The sequence below is a fragment of the Schistocerca americana genome, chromosome 7 (genome assembly GCF_021461395.2).
Source record: "Schistocerca americana isolate TAMUIC-IGC-003095 chromosome 7, iqSchAmer2.1, whole genome shotgun sequence".
NCBI lineage: Eukaryota > Metazoa > Arthropoda > Insecta > Orthoptera > Acrididae > Schistocerca > Schistocerca americana.
The window spans coordinates 108806765-108824900 of record NC_060125.1 but is presented as its reverse complement, the minus strand read 5'-3'; the positions used below and the strand labels follow the sequence as shown (position 1 = coordinate 108824900).

The following is an 18136-nucleotide window of genomic DNA, read 5'->3' as shown; positions in this document are numbered from 1 at the left end:
CTGGCATAGGTGGTGGCAGTGGCAGTATGCAATTTCAGGTTGTTGCGTAGATTGTGGTCATGCTGGGTGGTGTGGGGTTGGGCAGCATTTAGGCAGGCTTCAGCCTATGGATCGAAATGTTGGTCAGCGTGCCATGGAGATGCAAGGTGAATGTTCTGCAGTCCTGTTACAGACCCTGGTGGGGGCCACAGGAGTGCGGTCAGAGAGGGGGCTGGTGAGCATCGATGGACAGTGTAACGTGGGTGCATGACGCACGGTCACTGTGAATGAAAGTTCTGTATTTGGTGGGGAGCTGGGCAGGAGTGGGTCACAGGCAGTTCATGCAGTCCAAAAAGCCAGCAATAATCTCAGGAACGATGTCATCCATGGGCAGGTCAATGGGCTCCATGAAGTCATCTGGTACAGCAAGCACCTGGCCATAAACAAAATCGGCGGCTGTCTTCTCAAGGTTGGCTTTGTGAGTGATGCAGAGAGTGAGAAGTACCAGCAGCAGGGAGCGATCCACCTGTTGTTGTGGGCGAGGGTGGCCTTCTATCAGCACATGAGAAAGGGCCAATGTAAATGGATGCCAGAGGCCTGTAGTGATATGGTATGGGCAGTCGGAATGGGCAATTCACGTAGAGACGAAGGCAGTTGCTATTGTGGTGGTGGTAATGTCAGGTATTGGCATTGCCTCAGGCCATCAGTCGAACCTGTCCATCAGGGTAAAAAGGTAGCGGCAGCTGTGAGATGAAGGTAGGGGGCTGACAATGTGCACATGAACATGAGGGAAGTAATGCCTGATGTCTTGGAAAGCTGTGGCGGGGGCAAATACACGGCAGCTAACCACAGCGCACTGACAGCCGAGGCAGGTGTTGGACCGTGTCCTGCAGTCCCTCTGAATGTCTGGCCACACAAAGCACTGTATTGCCAGAGTGGCAGATGTGTGCACGCCTGGGTGCATCAGGTTGTGTAATCAGTCAAATGCGGGAGGCAGCAGGTAGGAAGGGGCACAGTGAGCTGATGGATAGGTCACACCAGATACAGCTGTAGAAGCTGGAAGACAGCGTGCGTTGAAGGCAGAGGCCAGAGATGGCATCCTGGCAGAGTTGGATGAGTTCTAGATCATGCACCTGGGTGGTGTTAAATGCCTCATAGTTCAGTGACGAGGCGATGGCACAGGTGTGGCTGAGGCAGTCAGCGATGATTTCAATTCCGTTCTGAGAAGAATGAAAGCTGCTGGAATTGACATGGGGAGCACTGGTCAGTGCCTTTCCTAATGGCGAGTGTTGTGTGTTTGTTGTGGTGAGGGCTATGAAGTAATAGGTCTCCACTGATTGCCGAAATTATATGACAATCTTGTACATGGCGAGGAGCTCTCAGTCATATGTGCTGCAGCACTGCTGATTGGGTGAGAGCACTTGCTGGAGAAGAGAAAGAGCAGCTGCCAAGTGTTGCTAAGTGCTGTTGCAGGACAGTGCCTATGGCCGTCCAGCTGGCACTGACCACGATGGCAAGCGGGGCAAAGGGGTGGGGGTTGGTGAACATGCTGGCATCTGTTATAATGCGCTTGGTGGCTGAGAAGCTGTCTTCCATATGCAGCATCCATGGGACTGTCTTGTTGCCCTTTGTTTTGATGCGGTGAGGGGCAGTGGTGAATGAGCAGCTCCTGCATGGCAGCATCATTCCTTATATGGACAGAAGTAGTTAAATATGCTGAGGAAATGGCAGAGGTCCTTGAATGTCTTTGGGCATGGAAAACCAAGTATAGCTGGTACCTTGTTGGGCTAAGGATGTGAGCCAGCGATGGAGATGGAGTAGCCCACGAATTCCACCTCACAGGCACCGAGCATGCATTTTGCTGTGTTAATGATGGTGCCAGCGACCTGAAGATGTTCAAAAATGCTGTGAAGGTGCTCACGGTGTTGCTCTGGTGTCACAGAAAAAATGAGTACATCAGCCAGGTAAGTGAAACAGCAGAGCAAGCCTTGCAGGTCAATGTCCAAGAACTGCTGCCACCTTTGGGCAGCATTAAGGTAGCTAAAGGTCATAAAGGTGCTCTTTCAGAGTATGAATGGCATGATGACTGTCTTCTGGATGCCCTCAGGTGTGACCAGAATCTGGGTGAAAGCCAGAAAGTAGCTGCACAGGAATGGCACCGAGTACTGGTCAGGTATAGTGCGGGTGTTTAGCTTCTGACAATTCCCGCAAGAAGGCCAGGAGACATCCTTCTTGGTGGGGTGAAGGGCAGATGTCCATGGGCTCTTCGAAGGACGCAGCACGATGGCGGCAAGCAGCTTATCGAACTCAGCCTTGATGATCTTCAGTTTATGCGGTGCCAGGGGGTGTGGCCAGCAGAAGACGGATGGTCTGGAGCAGGTTTCAACGTAGTATACAGTTGAAAGGCGGACCTCTTGAGGTGTGCTGGATGGGCGTGTGAGGAGAGAATTGCACCAGGAGGTCAGCATATGGGTCAAAATACACAACCTGCTTCACTTTGAAGAGAACAGTGAAATGAGTGGTGCAATATGTTAATTTCCCAGTGTCGCTGTCAATGAGGTGCCAGCCAGCAATGTCAAGCAGCAGGCGTGGTGTCCAATGAGTCCGCTCTGATAATGGTGTCGTGATGTCAGCTACTGTGAAGGTCCAGAGCAGGTCCCATTGCAGGCCGAGATTGAGGACCCAATGATGTATGTCACACACAGCGATAGTGGAATTATTTGCTGCTATCAGGAGACTGGCTCAGGGGGTGCAAGTGTTCCATACAAGCCTTTGCAAGAAGATAGATAACCCAGAGCTGGTGTATATGAGTAATGGCTGGGTGGAATGGGCAGCGCAAATCAACAGGCACTGGGAGACCAAGGAGCAGCTGGGACTGCCGAAGTCAGGTGGTCATTGGTGTTTGGGTGCCTAGATCAGGGTTTCTGCAGTTCGTGGTGCCCGGGCCGAAGTGCTTATGATACCTGCAGAGGCCGGCCCTGTCACAGAGGGTAACGGTAGAGCAGCTGGAGCTGTGCCTTTATTAGCTGTCACTGCGCCAGTGACTGGGGTCGTGCGGACTGTAGGGGTCAGAAATGAGTGAACCACCATTGCTTGCAACCTAGGCATGTCGGCGCTGAGGCAGGTGAGCATGTCAAATACTCCCAGCTGCCTAGTGCTGTGCTGAGGACTGCGCCAATGACATCTATAGCGGTGCATTGAGCATGAGAGCGACTACATCATAGGGTGGCTTTAAACGTGACAGCCAACATGTTGTGCCGGGTGGGGGTGGTGTTGGTGCACTGCCGTGTGGCTAGTTTCTCACGGTGTGGGCACGGACCAGCAATCGAAAAGGATGCCACAAGGGATGGACGACGACTCGTGAAACTAGTCTGGAGGAAGCCTTGCTAGGGGTAACTATTGTTTTGCACTGGTAATCAGTGACCGTAGTGGTAAAGTGTCTTGCACGATCGACAGCCGTGAATGGAAGTACTGCGTGAGGGGTGAAACTCGCTGCCTTAACAGATGGCCATAGCGAGTTGTGAGCATACAGAACTGCTAAGATAGTGGAGAGGCAAAAAGCTGCCATGCAGCCTTTTCCCTAAGGGGTACCATCTGGCTCAGTTTGCAGTTTCGGTGAAAGACAGCACCTTAAACTTGTTGATTATGGGAATCGCTACAACACCCTGAGTCTTCCCTGGTATACCACTCCAATGTGTACAGGATGCCTAGTTCTACCATTGACACACCACTTACAGTCAAGTGGATGAGTAATGGCAGATTGTGTACTTCCTGCAGAAGAGATCCACAAGAGAGGATAGTACTCAAGGTACCTTTGGTACCACTACCACAGTGACACGACTCACAGGAGCTCTTCCAACACACCACTTCTGGCAGCCGCCAATCTTTTGACAGTAGTCACGGCGATTTGCAGCTGCTTACGAATATGAGGGATAGCCCTTCTTCTCAATTACTGTCCCCTCTTCTACGCACTTCAATTCTTATGACTGCAGTCTGGTATCAGTACAATTATAGACAACCTTCGCTCCTTGTATGTTTCCCTGATAACTTCATAATTGCACAGACTGTGTGTTCCAGTCAACATTGTCAAAGGGTTCTTTCTAAATCTGCTAATGCTGTGGATGTAAGTTCAAATTAAACTGTATGGTCAATATTGCCTTGCACAGTTCTACATTTGTCCGACATCCAAATTGAACTTCCTCCAGGTTGGCTTCTACCAGTCATTCTATTCTTCTATATATATAACTTTTGACAGTTTTCTGCAAGCAGGTATTCTTAATTGACTGATTGGTAATATTCACATTTGTCAGCACCTGCCTTCTTTGGTACTAGGATTACTTTGTTGTTCTTGAAGTAGTCTGTGCGTATTTGTGTGTATCCTACATACTAGGATACTCTCATGGATATGTCATCTACTCTAGGAGTGTTATTTCCATTTAGGTTTTTCACTGATCTAACAAATTCTCCCCCACTGTAATGCATGTCATCTCATCTTCATCCACTTCCTTTTCCCCTTCCACAACATTTTACTGAGATTCCTTTCCTTTAATAGCCCTTCAGTACATTCCTTTCACCTTTCAGTCTTCCCCTCCGTGTTCAGCACCAGCTCTTGATGTTCATACAGTTCACTTACTTGCAAACATTTGTTTGATTTTCTTATATGTGGCATCTACCTTTCCTAAAGGCATGGATCCATCTACAGCTATCCATTTTTTCATCTATCCATTTCCACTTAGCTGTTTTTGTGCATTCAGAAAATACCATCCTTTAGAAGTCTGTATCCCGAGTGGCTTGTTTAACCTGCTGTACTTTTAAATGTTCTCTTTTCCTCTATTAAATTTAATACCCCGTGTTATCAAAGATTCCTACTGGGTCTTGTCTTTTCACCTAGTTGTTCAACGTCAATTTGTAATTCACCACCAACAAAGTTTGTGCAGACTGCACATCTACTCCTGGACGTGTTGGTGTTTGAAATCTTCTACTGGTAGATTTATATTTACTCTATTTCTCAAAGAAAGTAGTTACAAATATGTTTGATACTGATTTCTATTTGCCATACATTAGTCGTTACCCTGCACTTTAAATGAACACTGCTACTACCCACGTAGCTAACAGAACTTTTAAATCTCATCTAGATATTCAGATTATCTGAAGAACGAGCGGGTAATTTATGTTTTTAATTTTCTTTTGAACTGACTTGGTTTCTTTCTTGTGTTTTCTCAGACATTTTATTTACTTTAGGCACTCTCTCCTCCAGACAACAATTCCATACAGCAACAATGAGTGAAAATATACAGAGTAAGTCAATACTCCTGAGTTTAGATCAGCATAGTAAGAGATGAAGAATTTTACAATACTGATAGCAGTTCTGCTCTTGACTACCGCTTCCCCTGTTGATTGCCTAATGTTTTCTTTTCCTAGAAGATACTTTAATCCTAAGAATTATCCATTGCTTATCCTCTGTTCAGTTCTACCCCTGTATTTGTTAGGGGTAAACAAGAATCTAACTGCTGTTGGAATATTTTAAGAAAGAGTTAACTTTTCTGTCTGTATGCTTTATAAATTCCTTACCAACATTCTTCCTTCAATTTCTCTCTAAACATTGTTATAAATTGTATTTTTTATGATTCAGCAATATAATACTCTTCTCCTATGATCTACACTTGATTACTCAATATATTTTATTGTTAGCATGGTCAGATGAACTACTCACTACTGGTTTTACAGCTAAGACACTGCAAGTTGTTGGGTCTTAAAACAAACAGTCAATTGCAGTAGCACTGTGACCCCCACTCCTTACAGAAAATTAAAATCAACATTATGTCTCTGCAAATAATAATTCTCCAGTTAAGTATGCATAACTTAATTAAAACAATGGCTAGCTACTTTATGAAGCTCAAAGATACTTCCTGCTGTACTACAAGCTTGTACATTTCTTAATTCATTACTGACACACAGCATTCAAAGAGCTATTATTGTTACTTAACCTGAAGGAGATGGAACTTCACCCCCATTTTTTGCTTATATAGCCAATTTCACTTTCTTCTTGCCTGCTCTACTGCAGTATAATATTAGCATATATCCATCAAGAGAAATTTACTCAATTTCAGTAATTTCACAAATACTGTGAGCAATGACAATAAAGAACATGTTGTACCCATATTTACAATTACAGTTCATAGTCTTTTACATTTCAGTAAACCTCTATTTGTAGTCAGGGTCAGAAACAGGAGCTAGTGCAGCAACTTGACTCAGAAGTTAAAATTCTGGTGGCCGGAACTCTACCAGTAAAAGGTGAAGAGATTGTAGCATCAGCTTCTAGATCACCAAATTCAGTGCCATTTTACTGGGTTCTATTGCATAGCAACCTGCAGTCTGCCATTGTCCGCTCCCTTCCTTTTATTCTATGCTCATAAATAAAAACACAAACATGACATTATAACAACAATATGGAAACAATAGATTGCTACTCGCCACACAGGAGAGGCACTCAGTTGCAGACAGGCATGATGAAAGAAGAAAGCTACATACAGGCATTGAAATATCTCTAAAACTACACATTATATCAAAAAAAGTTATAGTTCCAATTTGTTGGGCTCTGAGGGGGACAGCCAACAATACCCATATGTGGGTGGCAGGGACAACTTTGAAATCTCCGATGGCGACCCTCATCTTTAATTGCAGATTATGATTCTATGGAAAAATTTACCTATGTTTTGTCTGAAGCATTTTCTCCATTTCACCACAGATGGTGCTGTGATCGGAGGAATAGAAATTGGTACACAATCTTAATTTACGGCATGCTACTCAATGGTCCTTGAATATTCAATGGCATATGGGACCCCACCTCCTTGCTGTGTGGGTAGGACAGGACAGTCTTTCATAACTTCTAATTGTAAGCCCTATTTGCAACATTATATTCCTCCGACATATCGAACAGGGGACTACTTGATGCAGCACTGTGGCCGTGGCATGAGGCGAACACTACTCTACTTTTCCAATTAGAGTACATGTTCAAACATAGTACCGCCAACTTCAATACACTTGGTGATCCATTTTTTCAAGTAACCGTACACAGGACAGAAGCATATCTGTGGGAAAGTCAGCACAGGCATTTCCAATGGGGTCAACATTGTCTTCATGGCCTATTGCACATTGTTGGTATAATTTATCTTTTAAATATCCCCACAGAAAGAAATCTGGTACCTAGCAGGTCAATTATTAGGGCTACCTCTGCCAATCCACCAACCAGTGTAAACTCGGTCTAATATCTCTAGCACTTCAATTGCATAATGCACAGGACAACTGTCATGCTGAAACAACATACGATGTCAAATGTCCAGGGCACACCCTGCAGCAGTATCAATAGTTCCTGTTTCAACAATGTTTGATATTTGCATCCATTCAACATGTCGTCAATAAAATATGAACCAATGAGTTTGTTCTCCAGGATGCCACACCATACATTAATCAACCGAGGATGTGAATGGTCAACTTGCTGTAACCAGTGGCAATTGTCTACACTCCAATGATACATGTTATGCTGGTTAACCCTACCAAGGTTTGTGATTATAGACTCTCCGGAAAACAGTACCTTGGCAAAGAATGTCGGTGTCATTTGCATTTGTTGACATGCCCATTCACAAAACACTACAAGGTTATGGAAAATGGCACAATGAAGTTCTTGATGCACTGGCACATGGTACAGATGATACTAATGCACATGGTATGGATGATACTAATGCTGATGCAGTTTTGTGACAATACAGTCTACAACATACTGGAATTATGGTGCAATTGCCAGGGATCTATCCATAGGTTGTGGTGCACTGCTGCTAGTACAGCTACATCAATAATTTCTCCTGCAACACATTTGTTTGATTTCCTTTTGCCAGTCTGTACACTGCCATAAAACATAAAGGCATTCAAAACCACTTACATGAATAATGATGATGATGATGATGATGATGATTGGTTTGTGGGGCACTCAACTGTGCGCCTGTACAAATTCCCAACCTTCGCTCAGCCACTTTCATGAATGATGATGAAACGATGAGGACAACATAAACAACCAGTCATCTCGAGGCAGGGGAAAATCCGTGACCCTCTTACAAGAATGAACGAGAGCGAGTTTTCTCTGGGAAATGCTTAGCATACAAGGCAACAGCAGTCTCAACCTTTCTCCTACATTCTCTGTAAATCAGGACCATTTCAATATTTTCTTCTGTGCTTGCAACATTCATCATCCACATGCATCTCTGTTCTCTATATAATAGGTAGGTGTGCAGGCAATAAACACTGTGCAAGTATTGTAATGTTACAGCCACTATCTGTCTTATGTCTGCATGATACACAAGTTCCAGTTGCGATGTTCTGCCTGTAATGATACGCCATAATTCACTAAATGGACACGGTGGGTGTTGAGTAGGCTCCTGTTTGATACATCGGAGAAATGCAATGTTGCAAATAGGGTTTCCAATTAGAAGTTATTAAATACTGGCCTGTCCTACCCTTGCAGCATGGAGGTGGGGTCCCAAGTAACACCAGACATTCAAGTGCACCGAGTAGCATGCCGTAAATTACAATTGTGCTTCAGACAAAACGTATGTAGATTTTGCCGTAGAATCGTAATTTGCAACAAGAAGTGGGGGTTCCCATTGAAGATTTCAAACTTGCTCTAAACTACCCATGCACAGGGTGGGGTGGTGGGTCGAGTGTGCTATCGTTGGATGCTCCCTCCAAGAAAAACAAATTGGAATTATAACTTTTTTTGATCCAATGTGTAGTTTCCAAGATATTTCAATATCTTCAGTTAAAATGCACAACCTATACATTTAGCTTCCAGATTATTCACACACACACACACACACACACACACACACACACACACAAAAGAACAATTTGCACACACATGGCCACTTTCATCTCTGGGCTCTACGGCCCGACTGGCAGTTGGGCCTTAGAGCTCATAGATGAGAGTGGTCATGTGTGTGCGAGTTGCGCTCATGTGAATGTATGCAAGTTTGCTATCAGAAAAAAATGAAGGGCTTAGTCAGAGAGCTGAATATATCTAGCATCTTTTCCACTGTGCCTGTCTGCGACCTAACGCCTCCTCTATGTGGCGAGTAGCAATCTATTCTTTCCAAGTTGGTGTAATTCCATACTGGATTTTGCATTTTTAAACATTACATTATACTACATAGGACTACATAGGAATTCACCACAATTATTCACACTGAACAGATACACAGTAGCAAAATATCTTTCCCTATCAAGAGATACACACACACCAGTACATTAATACAATATGGGAAAGTCAGTATTTTAAGAAAAGGATAGTTTTGACACAGAAAAAAAACTGATAAGCTCCAATCTACAAAAATTATTATCTATTCTTCCTAATTTAAGCCTTGAGCAGGTGCACTACTTTTCATTACACAAGCAGGCACACGGCATACTTTGTACACATGTCAAGTATAGTTGTCTTTGTGTTTCCAAGGTAAACGCGTATGTGAAAACTCACAGTTTAATCTTAGTTTAACGAAACAAAAATTAAATAAACTTACATTATATAAGCTAAAACAGTGTTAAATTAAACAATAATACAATATATTTTCACTCTGTTACCATGTTCAAGTGTTACCCCACAGTAATAACCACCTTGATGCATTAAACAATACACTTGAACAGATTCTAGAAAACTGCTTATTCGATTACTAATCATCTTGGAGACAACTGCCTCATTGTGAAATTGTATTGTTAGTTCGTAACCTGGGTAGCATAGCTCACTGTTTATTTCATATTACTGCAGCTCGCTTAGACGTATGACAACATAATTTATCACTGTGTTAGCAGAAGCAATAACGAAGGGAAAGGTATTCACTTGCAATTGTATAACAACACTGGATTGGTACAAGGGAATGTTATTTGTAGTTGACGCACTTTAGACATAGGCAAACCTGCTCGTGGGTTAATATTATATACAGCACCTTTTATGTGTTATTGGCTAAAATACCTTCTCAAAAGTCTAGGAAAAGAAGTTTATGACATATAGGAAAGAAAACTGTTTGAGATAACAATATCAAAAACACAAACAACAGATGAGAATGAAAGATACATAACATACCTCAGTATTCCAGGCTCAGTACTTGGAACCGACGCAACATTGGCAACCTCATATATACGCTGTGTAATAACTTTGGGATCATTTACTGTTGGAGGCAGCGGAAAAACAGTACTGTGCTCTGTCATGCCCTTCAGCTTGCCTGAAAGTAACATAAAACATAATGATGATAAATTAGAGAGTACAATTACATTTCTGCATCATATAACTTCCAACAGTGTTACTAATGTGTACTCACTACATTGAAAACACGACCCTATTTTTCCATTTTTTGTGATCTCATCATCCGGCATGTTGAACAGTTCATTCAGGGACAGCCAACAGATTTTGTGCTGGAGCCCAAGTTCCAGAATTTACAAGATGTGATTTTAGCAGATCTGATGAAGGGCACGCCATATGTGCCAAAATTAAGGGGCATTTCAAAATCCAACACCATACATGCACTGAAACTTTCACCATGTCTAGCAGCTTTTGTGAGTGAAATGATCTGATCAAACCCCACTGACATAATCAACTCCCATAATCAGTGAGCACAGGTAAAAAGTATCACTGCTGCTAAGCTATACTTGCATGAGAAAACAGATAATTAAAAAATTTAATGGGTACCACAGAAACACGTGAGGAGCTATGCCTTCCAGAACGATGGGTCTATATTATTAGCAGGGCACATAAACTACTACTCGTGAATAGCACCAAGGGGCTGGCTCTGAGCACTACGGGACTTAACATCTATGGTCATCAGTCCCCTAGAACTTAGAACTACTTAAACCTAACTAACCTAAGGACATCACACAACACCCAGCCATCACGAGGCAGAGAAAATCCCTGACCCCGCCGGGAATCGAACCCGGGAACCCGGGCGTGGGAAGCGAGAACGCGACCGCACGACCACGAGATGCGGGCCACCAAGGGGCGCCAAGCTTAACGTCCCCATCAAATGCACAGATCACCAACAATGTCACATGCCCTCACTTCATGAGATACTCCAGAGAGGTTTGGTAATTAAACCAGGATGCTGGTGCAAAGTGTGGTGAGCATCAGGAACTTTATACCACTACCTTGCCTCCTCTTGCCAGCCAAATACTGGGAGTGAAAATTTTTCCCACCACTAAGATTCAAACTGGCTTACACATGGGTTGAGTGCCACTGTACAAGCGTAATTTTTGCTGCTGTAATTAACTTTAGGAAAAAAGTTGCAGTGGTGAACAACAACAACAACAACAACAACAACGATAACTACAATAATAAAAGGCTAAAAAGAAAAATGACAGGAAAGTGGAAGCCACATGAAAATCCGAGTTCCGATTTTTATTTATTTCTATATAAAAAATAACTGTCAACTTTATGACAAATGGACATCTAATGAAAGACATTACAGCAAGTGTGCATAATCCCAATTGTATCACTTGGGAAAACAGTATTTCAAGAAAGACAGGTTCTCCCTTTCAGTTACTAAAGAGTGAGCTTCTGTTAGCTAATTGATACATAACTAAGCGGTCTCAAAAATGGTGGTACTGCTTTGAGAGCAAACGAGTACTGAACATTGAATTATAGTATTTAAAAAAAAAAAAAAAAAAAAAAAAAAAAAAAAAAAAATTAATTTCTACTAGCTACCTTAAGGTTATTAAGGCCTAACGATTAAACACTAAATATCTTCCACAATATTGATAATTCACATTTTGCTTAATAACTTTATTTCACTTCAACATGCACTGACAGATTAGCGAACTTTCATGATGTCTCTGAAACAGCTGTTGTGAGATTGTTGCCTCAGGTGTTGGCAGAATAATAGGAGACAGTCACTTGATGTAATAATGTGATTTAAGGGTCAGAAATACAGTGCAGTTAATACAGACGTTAAAAGTTACATTAAAGAAAATACAGACTTCCTATTTTAACAAAAGTCCATGAATACTGAAATGAAACTATACTTTCGTAATACGTATGCTTTAGGAGATAACAATACAGCTGTGTTTTATGAACATCTCAATAACATACTTACCCTTGCGATATGTCTTAGCATTTACAAAAAATATTTTATGTATGAGTTTGTAGAACCATTTTGAAGTTTAGGGAAATATTTGAAATTTCATTTATCATTTTATATTATTTTCTCTATATTTTGAAAGCTACCACTTTTGCCTTTTATCTGAAAACATTAATTATCTCAAGTGATCTGTCTTGCTTCCTACAGGGTGATTCAAAGAAATCATTTACAAACTGATAAGGCACATCAAGCATACAACAAGGATCAGTAATCACGTAGAAAATGGGAGTCGTAATGGCCACCTGGGACTACTAAATGGCATTGCAGTTACTTAGTCACATGCTACAAATGGTTGTCCACTACAGGAAATGCTCACAGTTTTCTCCAGATGCACTGAGACATGCCTGTCATCGATGTTACATTGACGGCACACTCTCTCAAACAGACCTGGTGTTTCTCGAAGAGATCCTGCTGCTGCAACAATCCTGCCTACTAGGTAACAGATGTTTCATACACAAAGCTCTTCAGGAACTCCCACAGGGGACATATCGGGTGATTGTGGTGGCCATGAGACTTGCCCACTGTGTCCTATCCAGCGGCTGGGAAAGGTTGCCTACAAATGTGCCCCCTCTTGACTGCTGAAATGTGCATGGGTTCCATTGTGCTGAAAACCAATGCAGTGACAAATAGGAATGGAAACATCATTAAGCATGTTTGGCATGGAATATGACATATGTGTGAATATCAAGAAAGCCCATGAGAATATATGGCCCAATTAAACAGTCTCTGACGATGTCAGCCAACACATCAAGCGTAAATTCATGGTGCAAGGCATGTGTACCCGTAGCATGTGGGTTCACATCTGGGCAAGTATGCAGGTTATGAACATTCATCACAACCTCGAGTGAGAACGCAGCCTCATTGGTGTGTAGACATTCATTGTGAAGCTACAGTCTGCAGTGAATTCCTGCAGAAACCACCACGCAAATTCCATGTGCTTGTTGTAGTCCTCCAGTTGCAATGCCTCGATGCACTGGAAGTGAAACAGATGCAATCTTTTGTAATATACTATGTGTCAGACAGAGGTTGGGGGATATCAGTGATGCAGGATACACATTGTGCACTCGTTGATGTCATACGCAGCACCCTTTCAAGAACGCTGTCTTCCACCGCAGTTGCCCATGTCGGTTTTTGGCAACCAGTATCTTGCTCACACACACATGGAACAAACTGCTTCTGCACAATCGGCAATGCAGGATGGCAAATAATCTGTGGCATGGCAACTTTCTATCAGGATATTTCACACGATACAATAGCATGGCTTCTCATCCAGTGCAGTTGATCGTGCCATAAATCAAACGCATCTCAGTCATTCTGTGGCACATGTAACTAGCCACGCTACTCCCAATGCTTCCACGGCATGAATGGTGATGGTCTCCATGCGCTCCACCCACGTTTGTACAGCACTGTCCTCTTGTGACTGTAGCACCCTCTTGTGGCATTTGCAATTAATCCTTGTTGTATGTCTGATGTGTCATGTCCATTTGTAAACATAGTTTTGAATCACCCTGTATACCAGATATCAGCAACTAAAGTTACTTTCAGCAAAATCAAAAGTTATTAAAAATTTGTTATAAAAGTTAAATTTAAAAATTACTTGAATAATATTTTACAAAATATGTTCACAAGTTAATATTTAATTTAATATTTTCTACACAAATGTTATATCAATAAAACTACATTGATATTAATGAAAGTCTGAGATCTGTTGAAATGTAACATCTTTGTCTTTGCTTTGTGTTACTCTCTGAAATTTGTATGTAGAGAAAGTTGTAAGGTGGTAGTAGAGTCAGAACGATGTCTGTTTCGAGTGTTAATGGTGCCATGGGGATACAAGATTGTAACTTGTTTCCATACCCTTGTGCAATGCATTCATAGAGTTATGTTATGGTACAAGCATTGTCAACAGTCAAGATGTGTTTTGTCAAATATATAAAGTGCACAAAATTGGTAATCTGAAAAGTGTTGCATTTGAGAATACTTCGAGTTTACCTATTTACATTATTTCGGAACTAAGCACTACTTTATTACCGTAAAATAGTTTTATGAATGGATTACACCAAAACATCAATTTCACGAAGAGACACAAATTTGTTCTTGAACTTGAGACAAACCCCGGCTTTTCTCAGTTTTTATACATGACACTGAGTGATAATTGTTATAATCAAGACAATTATGATGAGTACGATTAAAAAAAAAATAGATTTCATTAACATATGACTTTGGCATTTTTGATCTGATACCTACATCATTCAAAGTGATCAAATCATTTGTATGTCTACTACTTTAGACGGAAACGTCGAAGCAATAAATTTACTCAGCTATTAATCTTTATCTTTAATTGGACTGTGGGGCTGGGTTGTTTAAGATGGGCTCTAGTTATTTCAACAGTGACTTTATAGTTCTTCAGATATTTTCCAATTGAGCCCTACACAACTAACATCTAGTGAACATGAAACCCAAAAGAAATTATATCTTACTTCAAAACTGATTTACAATATGAATTAGAAAGAGGTTGTAACTTACAAATTAAATTTAAGATCTGTCTTAAATCCAAACAAGAGAAGCTTAATGAAAATCGAGCTCTATCAGATTAGATATAGGTTCCTATAGTTATTTAGATATTTGCCAAATTATTTGCTGTTTGTTTGTCCTAGACAATTAATCTTTTCAAGACACGTGTGTGTGTGTGTGTGTGTGTGTGTGTGTGTGTGAGAGAGAGAGAGAGAGAGAGAGAGAGAGAGAGAGAGAGGCAGTAACTACTGATGTACTGATAAGCACCTCTAGCGTGTAATTATCTGGTTGTATTTAAACTTTCTTAATACAATTATAATCTGTATACAGTCAGTCACACCATATTCATAACTGTGAACTGCTCTGACCAATCTGTATCTTGAGCGGCAAATCTTTGAGTCTTTTGAGCTGTTCCTATGAAGTAAGAATAGTGGCGCACAAAACCGCCCATTATCTAGATCAAACAGAATGAAAATAAAATAGTTTGCTGCGGTGTCCAGAGGGGTAGTGTACAGGGCTTATATCTGGCAGATTGTGATAAAACACTGCTGTACAAAGTTGTCTGAATTGGTGGGCGACTCAAAAATTATCCTGAGCTAGACACATTACTGCAGATTTTAACAATTTTGTCAGTGTACATACTACAAATCCCTGATTTCCACCACTACAACTGTCTGTGGAGTAATGGCAACCCATTGTCCCTCACAAGCTGACACCAAATAAGATAGTGGTGTTGGGTGGGGATCTGGAGTGAAGTTGACATTTCAACTCATCCAACAGGTGTTCCATGGGCTCAAGTCAGTACTCTGGGCACGCCAGCCCATTTCAGAAATGTGTCATACAACCACTGCCTCACAGGTGCTGCTTTATGACAGGGTGCACTGTCGTTTCTTTAACACTAAAGGATTTACACATAATGTATCTTGCTTGGCAATTTTGGGTTCAGTTATAAGGAGTATTTCTTCCATCTCCATCACTTTCATTCTAGTAAAATTTTGATATTGTTGTGGATCTTCCATCACAAACTCTACAGTGAGATTCCTGCGTGCTCCAAAACCATTACACCTCATAATCCACTCTATTATCCAACACAAACACAGTCATTTATGTTTTTTCTTTGCACTAAAAGTATTAAAAATGTAGCTGCAGCCCAATGTTCTTCCACTGCAAACTCTGCCTTCACACACAGAACTATGACAGAAAAAACTCTGAGTGATCTCTCAGCTCACTCTCTCATGCTGCTGCATGTAAATGCTCTCACAAGACTCCCAGACATTCCAGAAAGTACTTGCAAGCAACTATCAGACAGCAATTATCAGCAAAAATTCACCCCTAGTGTGAACAATTCTGCAAGTACTATGTAAGAATACCAAACAGTCTGAAAGCAAAAACCTCTCATGTATATCCCAGGCCTTAGTACTGGGATTATTACGCTCTTTTTTTGAATCTGAGTGTATTTTATCTGTCTCTCACACATTGTGTGTCAGTTGGAACAGTCTTGTCATGATTGTTTTTGCCAAGGACATTAGTAACTCGGAAGTAACCTCATCTACTCCAAGTGTTCTGATTTGGTCTTTCAATCCTCATTAGCTTGTTGCAATATTGCATCACTCATCCTATCTTCATCCATTTCCGGTTCTGTTTCTTTAGAAAGCTATGTGCAAGTTCATGTGCTTAGTCCCACCAAGTGGAAAGTGATGAACAAACTTAAGGAACTATTATTTTTCACTGATGTTTAATGTTAATATTACGATTCTATGAGGGTGTGTGTGTGTGTGTGTGTGTGTGTGTGTGTGTGTGTGTGTGCAGAAATTTAATGCTTGATGTCCGATTTGTGTCAACTGTGAGTTAATGAGAAACTCGTATTAATCTGATGGCCATTTGGACACACATCCCATTTATGTAAATATATGGAGTGTTCAAATGAAAAGCTATGAATCACAACGTCAGTTCTAAATATTTGTACAGACAACTGCATCTCGATTAGCTTCCAGTTCTTCCACACTTAGTGCTCACTTCCTCACAGGAACATAAATGTGTTCTGATTGATTTCTTGCATAAAAATATTAACTGTTATATAGATTTCTTGTTATCCCCTATCTGCTCTTTGAATGCTGTATGTGGGCATAGGTAATGCAGTAGCCTCCTAACATTGTCAACTCTACCTTCATAACATTAAAGTTTGTAAGGCTGCAGCCACAAAAATTCAATCTGATTGTTGCTACACTTTATTGATCACTTTACGGAAATTTTGAACTTTTCTTAAATAAATTGGAATGGTTGCTAAACAAAGTAAATAAACAGGAATGTGATTCGATAATTTGTGGAGATTTCAACAATGACTTTCGTACAAAATGTAGAAACAGGGAAGTCCTTTTGAACCTTGATGAATCTATTTAAATACTCAAGTACATGCTGCTACTCAAGTAACAGACACTTGTGGAACAGTTTTAGATTAGTTTCTTGTTGAGAAGAGTTTATACAGCACTTCAACTAAAGATTTCAGTACAAGCTTTAGTGACCACCATGTAGAGTGTTATAAAAGAAGAAACTGGTGAAAACAGAATATCAAGGAAAAATACAACATTTCCACAACAAAACAAAAATGTAACAAATCTCTTAGAAGTAGCAAACACATTTAACAACTTTTCACAGGTTTTGCATGTAGTATGATACAAATCAAACACAAATAAGAATACCCAATCCAATAAATATAAAATAAGCACATGTAGTAGGTCAATGTACATCAACTATGTCACACAAAATGAATTACCTAGCAGAAGTAGTAAGGTACAGGCCTAGATGGACGAGTTGGATCCAGTCTAGTGTCATGTCATTCTCTGCCAATGGCATCATCAGATGTGGTAAGGAGGGGCATGTGTTTTGTTTAGTTTTGTTTGTTTTAGGGTGCAAAAACAACTAAGGTCATAAGTGCCCATGTCATCACATTAGATCATCAAGAAGTAAAAGAATTTTAAAGTGGCTATATGTTAAACCCATTCGATGGAAGGAAAGTGAGCTAAGAACAAGGACTTCCTTGTGGATAAAGGTCCACAAGGACAATGGAGGTCCCGAATCAAGATTAAATGTCCTTTGCCATATTGCTATGTTGGATAAAAAGTAAAATGCTGTTGACAGCCTGCATGTCATTTACTAAAACAGCCGATAACTTAGATGGCAAACATACACTAGAATGCAAGTATTTAAAATCAGGGCATTCGGTCAGAAAATGGCAAACTGTCAAAGGCTGACAATGAGCACAAAGTGGTGGGGGGCTAAAAAGACAGTGCCTAATATGCAGCCTGGCTAAAACGATCTCCCTGGGTGAGAGGGCCAATAGGAAGTTGGCCAAGCCACTAGGAGAGGTTTAATTCCCCAGAGCTTGTTCCCGTGAAGAGGATACCAGTGGTGATGCCAAAGAGACACAGCTGCCTACAGGCGGTAACATGGAGATGGTCTGAAGGAATGGAAGA

At 41.2% G+C, this 18136-nt stretch overlaps 1 protein-coding gene across 1 annotated transcript in view; it reads right to left on the bottom strand.

The window, feature by feature from the left end:
* The window catches only part of LOC124621877 (AP-3 complex subunit beta-2), a 224259-nt gene that overhangs the window by 15990 nt on the left and 190133 nt on the right, over window positions 1–18136 (bottom strand). Inside the window, exon 18 of the mRNA XM_047147343.1 lies at window positions 10106–10244. Within this exon, the coding sequence (XP_047003299.1) occupies window positions 10106–10244 (139 nt within the window). The remainder of the gene's footprint in view (window positions 1–10105; window positions 10245–18136) is intronic.